At 37.9% G+C, this 15602-nt stretch overlaps 1 protein-coding gene across 1 annotated transcript in view; it reads left to right on the forward strand.

The window, feature by feature from the left end:
- Positions 1-15602, forward strand: part of KCNQ5 (potassium voltage-gated channel subfamily Q member 5) — a 306273-nt gene that overhangs the window by 285055 nt on the left and 5616 nt on the right. Inside the window, exons 11-13 of the mRNA XM_064508669.1 lie at positions 5857-5965; positions 13371-13502; positions 15109-15235. Coding sequence (XP_064364739.1) covers positions 5857-5965; positions 13371-13502; positions 15109-15235 — 368 coding nt within the window. The remainder of the gene's footprint in view (positions 1-5856; positions 5966-13370; positions 13503-15108; positions 15236-15602) is intronic.

Genomic DNA, 15602 nt, shown 5'->3' on the forward strand with positions numbered 1-15602 from the left:
TAACTAAAGATAATTGAGAGTTATTAGCAGGGAATGCTAAAATTTTAGATATTTGGAACTTGCATGCATTGTTTGATAACTAATATAAAATAAGCTTCTGACCTTAAAATAATTGCACATGTAAAAAGAGACTAGATATATCCACAGTATGTAAAAAGCTTTCCACCAATCCTGTCCTCTATCTTTGCCAAAATTGTTTTAGAAATATGTTTCACATATAAAATGTTATTGGTGATATTCTTTATAATATTCTGTTTGTAAAGCTCCGTACTGCACTATAGCTACAAATTCCAGTTGTGATGTCCTCTTCTGTCCCCCATTGGGAAATCTGCCTTTTTCAGGAGAAAGGAATAGGACACACACAGAGTACTGTCCCACTCTCCCTAGATACCCCCTGTACGGTAGAGGCCAGGTTATGCTTTACAGCCATGCACAAGGCAGAGGGAGTTTTTAAGAGTCCACGCAGTAAAGCCCTGTGCTTCCTATCAGAGAGGCATCAGTTTCTTTCCCTGCCTGTAAGATTTCTTTCAAGCATTGAAATGGCAGCTATTTTATAAAACCTTCTTGGAGAAAGTGTCTTCAAATACTGTCATCCTATTTTCTCCTCTTTGAATTTTGCAAATACTGTCCTATACTACCAGTGATTTTTGTGTCGGTTTCTAGACAAACATTAAACATTTAATATGAAGAGTATCTGATGAAAGTTTACTTGTCCTGTCTCCTACCTTCCTTTATGGTTAGAAGAAAGCCTTTTCTTGCTTGCTTGCTTGCTTTCAGGACCAAGGAAAAAATACATGATTCACTCCCTTGGGCCTCCTTCTACTAGCCTCTGTTCTGGAAAGTGCATAAACATGTGCTGCTGCATTTCTCTGTTTGGGGGAGCTTTGGATATTCTTATCATTATGTGTTTAAGTTCCATCCCAGTTTGTGTTGCTTTTTTCAGTTCTTCCTATGGAGCTTAGCAAACAATCATGATTAAAACAATTCATGTGAACTGCTTCTTGAAAGACAGTCAGCTTGTTGCTGCTTTAAAGCAGCAGAAAATTTGAAAGACAACCGTTGCTAGGAGCAGCTAAGAGAACTTGGATTCATGGCTTAACAAACAGGAAAATAGCAAAAGTCTGTGAACGAGTGAGAAGTTTCACAAAAGAAATTTAAGCTGCTGGACTGAAACACATTTTATTTTGATAAAGGGAAATTGTATGAATTATATGAACATAAAGCATGAAGATGTGCATACTTACAATAATTTTTTGAAGGAGAAATGTAATTGAGATTTTGTGTAACATTCTGTAAATTATGACATTTCGGGAAATGCTATAAAATACGTCCAGGACATCTCAATTTTTTACAGAATATGGACCAAATTCCTAAATCTTGAAAACAAACAGAGTGGAGAAAGGTACTTCAAAGGCAGTGTAAAGCTGAGTGAAACGTGCCCAGCTTGCGGGCATCCTATGCCTAGCCGGGCTGCACAGCTGACATTACCTACAGCAGCATAATAGGTGCCCTAAATTGCTTTCAAATGGGACTAAAATAACAAAATAACAGGAGTATTAAGCTTCCAGCATCCCTTCTTGAACAGGAGACGTCCTCTGACCTCAGGGTGGCTGTTTACAGTGAGGCAGTTTGGAGTTTAAGACTGCAGTAGTGTCTGGGCACCTCTCCTGTAGCCAACCTGTCTGAAGGCACTTCCCAAAGGCTTACACCTGCCTTCTGCCTTAGGGTCGGATGAGCTGTCCTCCAACAGCTTTGGATTTATGGCTAATTTTACTTGCCCGAAAGTTAGCTGCACTGAATCCTCCACTCCTTTTCTTTCTGGCCACTCATGCAGAAAATGAATACAGAAATGTGTATGCCCGCCTCAGGGTGTACTACCTCCTGTACAGTCAGTGGGAGATCTAAGCACTTGTGTAGGCTTCCAAGAAACCAGTCAAAGGGGCTATATTAGGAATCATTTTGCTGTTGACTATGTTAGGAGCACTTCTGTAGGCCTGTTCATGGTGCCCGCACACATACTTGATCAATGCTAGATTATGGTTGCTAGCATATGGCAGTTCCCAGAGAACAAATTAAAGAGAAGAATACAAAACCTTTTCTATTTTGTTGAACAGGCATATAATTACTTTATGTTACTAACATTGAAAGTATGGAGCTATGATCAGAACAGTGTCACAGTTTTACTGAAGCCAAAGTATGTTGTTAAACAGAAAACACTTCTAAGGAATGACATGTGATATTTGCAAAAATAATAAATCAAGCCTCGTGCATAAGTTTTGCACAGAGCCATATGAAATGCTGCTATGAACTCGTAAATTTTTTGTCAGTGACATTCAGTGTTTCAGAACAGGGTAATTTTTAGCTGATTCATTTGGGAGAGTCATAAACGACTGGAGTTTGTAGAAGGAATGCACCCACACTGGGACAAACTGGGAAACATCAACATGGGCCATCGTCGAGGCGGGATTCCCGAGCTGCCCAAGCAGCCAGCTGGAGAGGCATGGCAGGGCAGCTTTCGACCCCTCACTGTGCTGAACCGTTCTCCAAAACGTTGTGCTCACTGTGGGAATGAAGAGCTGTGTTGTCCGAAGGGAGTGCTTTGAGTTGCTCTGTTTAGCTAGTGGTGGAGGCTCCCAGAGAAGAAAGGATCAATCGGTGCTAAAGCGGGGGGGGCCAGTGAGGTTGGCGGGGCTCGGGCAGAGCAGCTGCTGCCTACGGCTGCCTCTGGAGCTTGCGCACAAATAAACTAACACTGGAGAAATTCGTCAGCACGTGAACTTTGATTTCAGTGAGTTCTTAAGCTGGAGTTTTTCCCAAATTTTCACTATGTGTTTCCCAAACTTTTTCCCAAGTCGGCTCAGTGTTGCAAAGAAATGCGAATGTTTCCCACATGAGTCAGACGAGGTTTATGGCTTTTCCTCACAAGTTTTGTTGACATGTGATACTGAGTACCTGCTCAGTACTGAGGCAAATTCATGTGGGAAATTGATATCAGTGGAAATCTTAGAAAGAAAAAAAAGGTGATTTTATTAAGAGCAGTATCTCAGTTTGATGCTGGCTTAAATTTACAAGAATTTTCCCATGTCTGTCTAAAAATTTTGCCAATTTTCTATCCACATGTGAGCAACATGGAAAACAACACAGATTGCACCATTCTGTTCTCCAAACGGTTCTGCAACAATATCCTGCATTAGAAAAGTCCTTTTATTAATGACACTCTACTTGGCAAAGGACCCAGGAACTGTATCAGCGAGAGAATCATTTAGAAACGTGTTTATTTTAAACTTTCAGGTTGGAGTCTTCTGTTTCACTGGGGTTACACGGTCGTAGTTCTTGTGAACTCGGCAGAACTATTCCTAATTTACGCCAGCATAACCGAGAACACCACTGGAAATATCACTAGTGTAAAAAACCTCTATTTTTAGTCTGGCATTTAGAAATGAGCTGGGAGATTTCGGCACTGCCAGAGGTTCCTGGAGAGGCTAGTCAAATGTAATGCCTGGAGTTTCACTAGTTGAGTGAAGTACTTAACACCTTTGGAGATGGGCTTTTAGGTAGTTTTAGACCTAACAAAGTAACTATATAGTTTATTTTAGCTAATCACATTTTTGGGCAGGGATCCAAACATTTGTTAGGCAGGACAGATGGAGAGACATATACATTTTATGTGTAAGATAAGCAGAGTCAGTAGCAAAGCTTTTAGAGTGCCAAAAAAAAAGCACTTGTATCTTCACTGTAGGCGTGTCTCACATTACTAGCATGACAGGGGAGATTCCAAAGGTTTAATACAGAGAATTTCACTTTTACAATGTAAAAACTAATTATTTTTAAGCTTGAACTTGGTTGTTTCATGTGTTACACAAAGACATTATTAACTTGGCTATAAATCATCTCTCTTCCTACACTGTGTTAAGCTGATGTGTCAAAGATAAAACCTCCAGCTCTTCACAGCTACAGTAGATGTTCCTCATGGATGTACCAGTTCAGCAACAGTCAAAAAAAGCCAAGATTTTCTAGAGGGTTATCTATAAACCACAGGAGGTTCACTTCTCCCCTTTGCCACAGAGACATGGGCTTAACCAAACCACTTACTGTCAATAACTCACTTTCTTTCTGTACAATAGCAAAAACTGCCCTTTGGCTGCTCTGAGTTGTGTCAGGGGTGGTCTTAGTTCATGAATCATGGAAAGTATAAAAGGATCTTTGCTGCCTTTTCCTGTCAGATCTGTGCCAACTGTGGACCCATTGCAACGTAAGATTAAGGTCTTACAAGGAAATAAACAATGCCACAACTTTATTTTTCAGTTCCTGTCCAAAAATGGTATTCAAACTAATGACCTTTAAATTTTAAAGACTCTGTTAACATTTGAGGCCATGACTTTACAAGTCATATCTCATCAGGATAAACTATTATGGCCAAATATTAAATCTATGAAGACAGTGATGCAGCAATACCTATTCCTGAACACGTAGCTTAGTACAATCTCATTTATTCTAAGATAATAGTCTTTTTAGATTAAAAAATGTGAAAATTTGAGGCCCTTTTAACTGATAAAGAATGTTTTTCATCTTTATTTACAATCTTTGTGAAAAAGAAACTTGAAAAAAATGTACCCCCAAAATATTTGTGTGTGATTTTGCTTCACATTTACTTATAATAAAGCCCGCCTAAGGTGGTTTACTTGCAGTGTTTCTGGATGACTAAGCCTATGTTCTAAATAATAGCATGAATATATGGAGAAACATAGGACTGGGAAGAAAACTCCTCCGTTACTGAGGGTTAGGGAATCAGACATCTTTTTTCTCTATTTCATGTGTCACTTTTTCATTTTACAAGCTCTTGCTTAGCAAGTAGAGGCATTTAAAGTTGAAATACACCTTGCGTGAGTCAAAGTCACTCCATCCGGGCACCTGGGCTTTATGCAGTGAAGAGAGGCTGGTTAGGGGAAAAAAAACACCTTCCCTTAAGACAGATTTGCTATACTTCCCGTACCTTCAAGATGTACATGACATACTGGCATGTAGTGTCCCTGTCCTCCTTCCTGTGTTCCCACTCCAGGGCATTTGAGGTTTGTAAGCCTTTTTGGTTGTACCTGCATCCCTCTTTCCTGCGTTTGTTGAGATACCCGGAGCACTGCTGGGAACTCTAATTAATTTGCAAATGGTAGCGCTGCAGAGGCGGTGTTAGGAAGGGATAGAGGATCAATTTCTTTCAGGCAAACAGATTCAGTAACTTGGCTTAAGCTCCTATTGCAAAGGCAAACTGCAATATTTACATGGCTCCAAAGTTTTAGGGGGGCAGTTGATCCACGATGGATGTCATTCTCCATTGATTTCTGCCAAAAAGATATTTCACTTACTCTACCTGTAATAAAATGTTGGATCATTCCACTGCCTCCTCAGTAAATGAAATGGATCTTCTGCTTTGTCTTAAATGTCATGTTCATTCACGGTGATAAAAAAATAACAATACAACTTCAATTTGATTCTGCCACTACATATATTAGATCAGCACTCTCCCTTAAAACAGGGATTGTGTTAAAAAAAAAAAGAGGCCAGGAAGAGACACACTGGTACTACACTATTAATTCAAGTGGAAGAATAATAGAGCCTTTCTTTATTTCTACTGTTTACCAGTCTGCTTGGTGTATGGTTCTCCTGTCCCAGCTATCCAGTCCTTTCATGACGCAAGTGCAGGCATGGACAAGTGCATCGTATAATTCATAAACTCATCAAGCTCTGTCTTATTTTGATTTGTAATCCCCATTTTTACAGAACCACTATTCAGACAGTTAGAAAAAAATAAGGAAGAAGTTCTTAAATGCTTGTTGTTTAGTCTGCTCTTGTATTTTGCAGCTGACACAACTCTGGGAACAGATGATGTTTATGACGATAAAGGGTGCCAGTGCGATGTATCAGTAGAAGATCTGACCCCTGCTCTTAAAACTGTCATCCGAGCAATCAGGTGAGTGAAAAATATTGAGTGAATAAATATTTGAGATTTCTGTAATTAATGTATTAATTAATTACATATCAAATAATAACATGGTAATTAATTGAACTTATATGGCTATATTTGTTACATCACTAGTAAGTTTGCAAGTATAGTTAATTTATCCTTCCTTTTCATCAGTATTTTTATTAAGAGTTGAAATATTTTAACAGTTCAGTTACCATCTTTCAGTGTCTAAAAAATGCCATATGATTTGACTCAGAAGAGAAGGAGGATAATGAATTCTGATTTCCAGGATATTTCCTGTAATCCAAAATACTGTAATCCATTTTGATGTAGTTTTACTGAAAGTCTATTGTCTTGCCTGGCAAAGTTATCTCCTATTAGTTAATAAGTTTGCATTTTTATTTCATTTCCATATTTCTGAAACTATCTGTCATATGACTTCTATTATGATGCAACTTTCTTCTACAGGATAGGTCTATTCTTCCAGTTGTGTAAAGCCTTACCTACCACTATCCGTTGAACTAAATATAACCGCAATAATTTAAAACTGATAGTTTCTTTCTCTTTCAAGAAAGTAGCAAACTGCATTGAAACTTATGAAATTACCTGTATCGAAAGCTTAAACTTAGCATTCACTCTCCAGAGACTGCCAAGGCTCTTAATCTTCATGAATATTTTGAAGTGCAAATCTTGACAGGCAAAATTCCTGCAGTAAAAGTATAAATCAGCAAGCAAAGAGAGCTCTGTCACACCCTCTCTGCTGACAGCGAGCTTGATGTTATTACTGGGGGCCACCTCACTGGCTCTATATCGCAGTTGCATCAGTGCCCTGGCACTCCTCTAAAGCAGGCAGACAGGCAGCAACCACAAGGGATTTCTGCAGAAATCCGTGGCAAAGATGATGCTTTCCTGAAGGGAGACTCTTGCGTTAGTTCTCTTGGTGCAATAGGAAGAACAAACTGTAGCTCGTTATCAAATAATTGCATACGGTGATGACTACAGGCTACTTGTATTTCCTTCCCCTTTTTCCACTGATTGCTGATGAAGTCAGATAGTAAGACTGTTTCTAAAGTTTTCTACTAGGCAGAACAGCTTGACAGATCACTTGCCCATGTCCATTCCAACCGCCTTTCCAGTCTGCCTGGAAGCGAGCCCAGAGGACGTGTCAGATGTTAGGTCCGTATGCAGGACCATTGCAACTGACAACTCAAATGTCACCGCCGAGAACCATTTCTTGTCAGCAGTGCTTCAACAGGTGAAAGAAATCCTTCTATGCATTGGACACCCATCTACGAGGCAGATCTCTTCCTTCAAATGGAAAATGCTCAAATTGGGAACATCAGCCTAATCTGTTGGCTCTGATACCGAAGATCCTTGTCTGTGATGTTGCAATTTTAAACAGACTGGTTGACTCTTGGCTCCAAGGTCACCTTGCTACTATATTAGCAAGTGACACCAATAGTCATCTCATTCTTAATGCTGTCCAAGTTCCTCAAGACCTCCTACTTGACATTTTAATATTAAGTAAATTCATGGAGCCTCTTTTCAAAGACACCATTGGATCATTGATCAACCTTAATCTCTTGTTGGCTTTCTTAGTAAATATCAGCTCAAATGGAAAGTCACTGAATTTGAAGGTCCTCATTGGTAAGCTTCCTCCACAGAGTCCTCCACAGAAATGTTCTAATAAGACCAGTTTTGCAACAGCCTTTGTGTCAGACATACACTATTTAACTGATAAGAAGTAAACTTTTTAGATTATCTCCAACTTTTTCTCTGTGCACCTGATTTACCAAAGAACAATCCATTTCATCACTGAGGTTGAGAATATGAGTTTTGCATTGCCACTTGCTATCAATTAGCAGTGAATGTCTCCCATCTCTCTCTCCAAATGTTATGGTGTGCTTCACTAGATCGTGAGCACATATACATCCTGCTTCAGAAACATACCTTTGTCTGAGGTCTGTAAAGCAGTAATATGCAGTAATCTCCAAACTTTTGTCAAAAGCTTTACCTTTATCTCTCAAATTTAAGAGACCGATAATTCGGTTCCTGAGACAGCTGATACTCCTCTTTCTTGTTACTCAGAGTGTCTGTTACCTGACTACACTGAGATCTATGCAAGCATCTGAAGAAGGATCTGGGACACTATATAGTAACTGTAGAATTTCAAGATGATAACATCTCTCTATATGGAAACTTTGTCCTCCGTCCCGCCTTTTGAAGTTTGGTTTTAGCATGGGCTTTGAATTGCAAAGGAACTGGGGGAGGGTTGAGGCTGCTTTTCTTTGCATGCTGGTGTACAGGAGGAGCTGGAGACAGAAGGTACATGAACAGCTTCATGGGTCACCATTCAAAAAACCCAAAACATGCAAAAAGCACACATGCTTGAATCCATTCTGGCTACATCACCTTGAAAACTGCACTAAGGGAAACTAATTATTTTTTTCCTGCTCAGAATGGAGACCAAACTGTTTTACAATGATACAAATCTTCCTTTTGTCTGGGGGGAAAAATGAAATTAGCCAAATTAATTCATGCCTGTGGCTTACAGAGGCAAGGCCTCTCACAATGTTGGAATGAGAAAGAACTGTTTTTTCTCTGAAAGAAGCTCAGCATATGCCCATTTCTCTCAGGTTGGGCAGCCTTGAAATAGCACAAGACAAAAACTGGGTTAGTTGTAATGTTTCATTTCAGTAATTTTAGTGAGGCGCTTTAATTTTTACCTTATTTATTTACTTATTTTTTTCCTAGGACTACCTTATTGTTCAAAAAAGCCTTTTGATTTTAAACAAACAATCCCCCCAAACTTTCATTCTGAAATGATCAAAATGGGAAATGGAGAAAATAGCCCTTTCCTGCAAACCATTGCAATTTGCTTAATACACTGGCACTTTCTAAGAGCCGAGCTCCCAATCACTCCTGCAGCAGAACAGTCTAGTTATTGTTTGATACTAACTCGAGATAGTATCGAAGAGCTGTTCTCAGAACTCTTTCTAGAAGTATAGCAAGAGCAGAAAACATACAACAAATATGCCAAAAGCTTATGGTATATTGAGCCTTTGTGTCAGCAGCTTTTGTAGTACTAAGCCAGCTGGCCCTAGTCTTGTTGTGAACAAAAATCTCTTAATATCCTGCAGTCAGAGTTCCTGAAGCCTAACAAAAAAATCACATTTTTCAGCTATCATCTCAGTTAGTTTGCAATTATGAAGGTATATAAAAGAGACTAAAAAGAAGGTTACCTTGTTTCCATATATTATCTCTGATAATTTTTGATAGCAAGAGGCACTAAATTCTGTAATATTCACCACAATGGAAATGATGGAATTATTTCATTACTTACAGAATATAAAATTAAATTTGAGAAGCATAAGTAAATATGCAATAGGGAATAACAGCAATGACAGAAAGATGAACTTGCTGACCTAAGAAGTCTTTTCCATCCTTAACTCTAGTGATTGCATAGATACTTGTTGTTAATAAGAAATAATAATAATGTAGCTAAATATAACAGCACCTCAGAATTCCTGAGCTGATAAGTTATGCAGTAATATAGTCATACATATTTAATAGCCAAAAAGGAAAATATAATTTATGTCCAGTTTTGTTTTCTTTGAAATCTGCTTTGCTGTGCTATAACATGTATTTTTCTTTTATCGGCCGGGATGAATTTGTTCTACAGTGCTGTTTCAGCATCCTCTATTTGTTTTAAATCACAACATATTGGGCATTTTCCATCCAGATGGTCTTTAGTGTTTAGGCGAGGCTGTTACCTGTGTCTTTGGCTACTATAGCACTGTGCTTGGGAGAATAGTATGGGTTTGGCTCCTAGGCTATAAGTTAGACTCATATGAGTTAGACTCAGCCTAGGAGAGGCTTGGGAGAGAAGACAATATTGCCCAGTCTTCCTACACTTAGTGGAAATAACTCTCAACTGCCTTTGTCTCTCTCGTCTTTATACTGGATATTGGACACCGATCTCCTTTGCCTGTTGCAGTTCAACAGGAAGAAGGGTTTTTTGGGGTGAAGGGAGGGCAGCTCAAGCTGCGCGCTCCTGCTCCGGCCCTCCCGGCGCAGTAAGTGAGCAAACCAGCAGTGGGCCCCTCCTCCAGCTGGGCGGAAACAGCACATGAAGCACTTTGATATGATACTATTTTAATTCATCACAAAAGAATTTTTTCTGCCCTCCTCTGGATGCATCACTAAAACAGGCTACTATTTATGGCTAATTTGTACTAGACAATTGCTTTGCACTTGTCACTTGGGTACGTTTACAACACAATACATCTTCTATCACATTAAATTTGACTTAGTAAACAAGATCCTGATACATGGAATACAGCGATATAAAAATATTGTTTTAAAAAATCTTGGGCAATAAACAGTTTTGTTCTTCTGAGTTAATTTTTACTTTCCATTTTTGCTGTTTGATCAGTACTAGCAAGTAAGTATTGCTAGTGGCTACTCAGTTTAGTTTATGATGAGTCTTTTTTGCCCCCTTGTGGTATAACTAGGAAAGACATGCCAGGCATGTTTTATTTGCTGTACACTTAGGGCTAGTACTTCAGATACTCGAGATATGAGTAACTTTGTGCTCATTTTTGAACATTCTTTATATAGTTGTAATAATCTTTCATGATGGGTGCTCAGGCCTATTAAGCTCAATTGCATAGTTATTTCAAGATACAGAAAGAAGATTGAGCTTGTGAGAGTAAATAACTATGAAGAGTAAACAAAATGTAGTATCTACAAAGCAGTTGCTGAGCTCCATCGCTGAAAGAATTCAAATTGTATATTTTTTGGTGACTTACAGGCTTAATGCCTATCTTTTATATATTTTCTTATATATATATATATATATATATAAATATATATAAATGCCAGTCTTTTTTAACTCTTCATTCTTTGCACAGTTTATGTAAAACATTGTATGTTTGGAGCAAAAAGAAGTAATCAACAAGGGTCTGTTCCAGACCCCAGTGAAGTTAATTAAGATGGTATCATATGAGCTATTACCTGAAGCAGAAGGAGCCTAGTTACACCTCGCTGATACAGCCAGGCTACTTTCAGCCCCGTGTTTGTCTTCTGACCCTTATGAACAAACTGCCCCTAACAAAGAAAACCTGTTATAAAGCTGCAAAACAATGATAAAGATGTTTATGCATGCTGATTAAGAAGTTTATATGGCTGTTGATAAAAATTAGTTTTGTGTCTCATCTCTTGTAAAAGCACCTGGTTGTGGGAAGTTCATTTATGCTACTAATTCTCTGGCTCCACTTTTCTAATTGAGTTTCGTGTTTTTAATTTATCAAGAATAGGGAATAAAATATTTTGACCACCAAAATAGAGAAAATAATAATTAAAGAACAATACTTTCTTGTATGTCAACTACATTCATTTATTCTTCATAACCTGAATAAAGAACTAGATTCCCAGGAGACTGTCTGTGCTGCCAGACTATTATGAACAGAACATCTTGGCATCATTTGACAGCTAAAAGGAAAAAAATCCATTTCGCAGCTTCAGAGGCCTTCGGATTACAAAAGGCATTGAAAGCTATTAGTCTGTGGAACTGTCTCACAAAGGAAAAGAGGAAAGTGTATCATTTGGCATATTTAAAACTTCATGGAGATAGGTCCTGAACTGTCAAGGTGATGGACTATTCCTAACAGGTCTTTTCTGTTTTTATTTCTATAATCAAAGTCATATTTCAAGCTCTATACCAGTGACAAACATTCACATTTTACACTGGAAGTTATCAGAATGGGACAAATTAACAACCTAAACACTGTGGCAAAAGACTGATATTATTTGGAAGAACATTTGTATATAATACAGAACTCAGTAGAGGATCAGTATACAGTATTAGTCTGACTCTACATAACTATTATCATAATGTCCTAACTATATAAAGTATGTTTTTCCTGACATTCCACTAAAACGCTGCTAATCTACCTTTATCATAGAGTGAGAACCATGTTCTGGGGGTTTTATTATCACTCATTGTCTTACAGCTGCTAAATAGATAGTATAATAAACTTTAGGATCTGGAACAGGCTAGCAATTTATTGTCTCTGCTTTTTTTAACTGCAATAGATAGCAAATATTAGCAATTTGTGCCTGATGGGTATTCCTAAGTTCTGTAACACCAACAAGAAAGGCCACCATACTTGCTCTCTCAAGGTGCTGAACCTTCTCCAGTTCTCACTTCAACAAATAAGAGTCGCAGACATTACTGGCTGACTTGGAAAATCTGGTCACTGTCATTTGCCTTCAAAATTTGTGACGTCTATTATTGCAAATTTGTGATTTAATATCAAACTTTTAATTCTAAAAAAAGCTTCTCAGTGGACATTACATTTCCATGCAAGTGTTAAGTGTTACAGAAAATGTGTACAAGTCTCACAGAAAAAACATATGCCATTCATCAATTTTGGATATTTGCTATTATATCATTCCTACTACTTTGCAGTAAAATTCAAGAAAGAAAATCGCAATTCTACTAAACAGTCATTCCCATTGACACACCCAATATGGGACACACATGAAAACTTCTCTTTAGACTGCAAACTTTGATCTTAAACCAGCAAAAGAAATAAATTAAAAAGAAAACATAAGCCTGAATGTTAATTAACAAATAAAAATTGAGGAAAAATGAATTGGGTGCATAAATGTAAACACTTTACAAAATGGAAAGTGAGGAGCTTAAAATGAGCACCAGAAAAAGAGTATTATTATTTATGTTCACATAATTGATTTGCTAGAGGGAACTACCTGACTTTTTAAAGTGTGGGGATATTGATTTTGGTTGCTGGAAACAGAATCAAGGCATGTAAACTGTGTGCAAAACTATTAAATAGCTACAGTGCAAACTTTCCTTAAAATAATAAAGCTACTTTTTTTAATAGGCAACATTTATCTTTATGGGAAGGGCTGTAAATAACCTGTCAGGCTTTATCGTTGTAGCTATTCAGAACTAGCAAACCAGATATGCAAAATACTACGGGCATTTACTAACCAAAACACAACTTAAGGATATGAATAGTCGCAGGTCAGTGGGGCTTATCACAGGCTTTAGTTAATTATGTACCTTGATACCTTTCAAATCGGGCACTGAGCGTAAAAAAGCAAGATAGGTGTACGGTGATAAATTAAACATGCTCTGCATTCTTCAAAATCATGTTACCTGATCTCTCTTACATAACAATCCAAAAGGATAACTACAGTGTATGTGTACTTACAAAAACAAATTTTGTAAAATGAATATTTCACTTGTATAAGTGATTCCTGTTCTGAAGAAAACATCTTCACTGTTAAAAGAAATCAGCTGTCAATATTTTGACATTTCAGTCTATTGCATTGTTTTGCACCTGTTTTGAAGATTAATCTGGGAAATGCTTTTTCCCTGCAGAATTATGAAATTTCATGTTGCAAAGAGAAAGTTTAAGGAAACACTTCGCCCATATGATGTCAAAGATGTCATTGAACAGTACTCAGCAGGTCATCTAGATATGTTATGCAGGATTAAAAGCCTTCAGTCACGGTAAGGAAAGAATCATCTTTGGTCTGCTCTGCACAAGCATCCTGCTATGTCATTCACTGCATGATGAATATTGGTAACATTTAATATTTCTCTGTTATATTTGGGTACAAATTCCCATCCATGCTTCAACCAAGCTTCTCTTTCTGTGAACACAGCTGAGCCAGAAATTAAATTGTGGGTGAAAACAAGCAAATAAAGTTCTCCCCAGAAAATGAAAGTCTGAACATAGATTGTAGAAAAGGTAATCCTTTATCTATGAAATCCATTCATAAAGAAGGAATTTAGCCAGGAGGTTGTCAAAAGGCTGAGGTCAACACTGATAGCTGACCTGTCTGTTCCCCCCAACATCAGCTAACGGAGAGGCCACCACCTCTCCTGCCCTCAGTAAATCTAGCCCTGGCTATGCCAGACGATGGCTCAGTTCTGGCCTCCGATTAATGCCAATGTAAAAAAATGCTGTCTGTGAGCTGTCTTTGGGTCCACAGAGAAATTGCAGAGGTGTTGGAACAAGCCCTGCATTTCCACTGCTTCCCAGCGCTTTATCAATACTATCTGAATGCTGAATATCTCACTTACTTTGGGAGATGAAAAATATTAAAAGAATTCTTCCTCTCTACAAGGAAACAGATGAGAAGATCCAAGAGAAACATGACATGGAACAAATACTTCTTTAAAGCTTTTTCTTAAATTCTTTTCCTTGTTTCATGCCATTAATTTGAAACGGACCATGCTGACATAACTTCAGTTGTGCCAGGTCTTTGTGTCCAGTCAGCAGAGGCTGTGTCTGCACCAAGAAGTGGGGACTCCCTGCAGCATGCCCAATGTCTTGTCCAGTGACAGTCCAGACTGAGGGTTTAGTCAGCGTGCGATGGTCTTAACTTCCTAATCTTCCTTTCAATGGGAAGCGTGGGGCCAGTCTGTGCTTGCAGACACAGCCCGGCCACAGCGCAGCCCTGTTCATCCACCCGGAGCCCAGGAGACCTTGGTGGCTGCTGGGGGCTGGTGGCTGCAGGCGGCCCAGATGGGACACAAGCAGGAACAAAATAGGGATCCCAGATAGGAACAACCAGGCTCCCAAACCCAGGGGGACTTTGTATTGTCTCAGCATGACTTGTTAAATAAACTGCCTTTATGCTATTCCTCCCTTTTTTACTATCTGTATGTTTTAAAATGTTTATCTAGAGGCAGAGAATCTAAGTCAGATAAGTCCTTTAAACACTTGATCATAATTGCCTATTGGAACTATAACGAATGGTAACCAGAACAACCAGAAGTGCTTTCAAGCTAAAACTTGTTAGTTTTTGATTAAAGAGTTCCCCACAAATTTGGATTTATTACCTCATTTATTTGTTTAACCTGGTTTGCTAGTATGAGTGGATATAATTTTATTTTCACATAATTTCCTGCTTGATAATCTAAAAAGGCTCAAAAATCACTCCATATTTTCAATTTTTTTAATTTAATTTTTTAATAAAATTAAGTTTATACTCTTTCTCAGGTGGTCTTCTGACATACTATGATTCTAATTTTTAATGTATATATATAGTGAACACTTCCATAGTATCACAGTTTTCAGAAATCATAACAGCCTTTAATTCTCTTACAGCGTCGACCAAATTCTTGGAAAAGGACAAATCACAGCAGATAAAAGAAGTAGAGAAAAGAATACTGCAGAGAATGAGACAACTGATGACCTTAGCATGTTAGGGCGTGTAGTCAAGGTGGAGAAGCAGGTAGAGTAATTATGTTTTGTCTTGTTCTGTTGCTCATACTTTCTGTTTTATTGTTCTGTTTCTATTTTATTGACAGTTTCAGATGTTGAACAGATAAAATATTTTTCTTCTGATATCTGCACCATTTACATGTTGAAATAAAACATATACAAATTGTTTTACCCTAATTGTGTTCTATGTATAGAAATGTAAGAAAGGAAAAATCACAAGTTACTAAATTTTTTGCCCCATTTTAGCCTGCTTATGAAAAACCTATAGCTGCAAGGCTTTCAAAACATTATTTTTCAAGAGTCACTAGTTTCTATTTATAGATAAAGAATTATCTGATTAAGCGCCTAACTTTTTTTCTCTTCAGCAGTTGCATTTT

This window comes from Dromaius novaehollandiae, chromosome 3, assembly GCF_036370855.1.
Source record: "Dromaius novaehollandiae isolate bDroNov1 chromosome 3, bDroNov1.hap1, whole genome shotgun sequence".
Lineage (NCBI taxonomy): Eukaryota > Metazoa > Chordata > Aves > Casuariiformes > Dromaiidae > Dromaius > Dromaius novaehollandiae.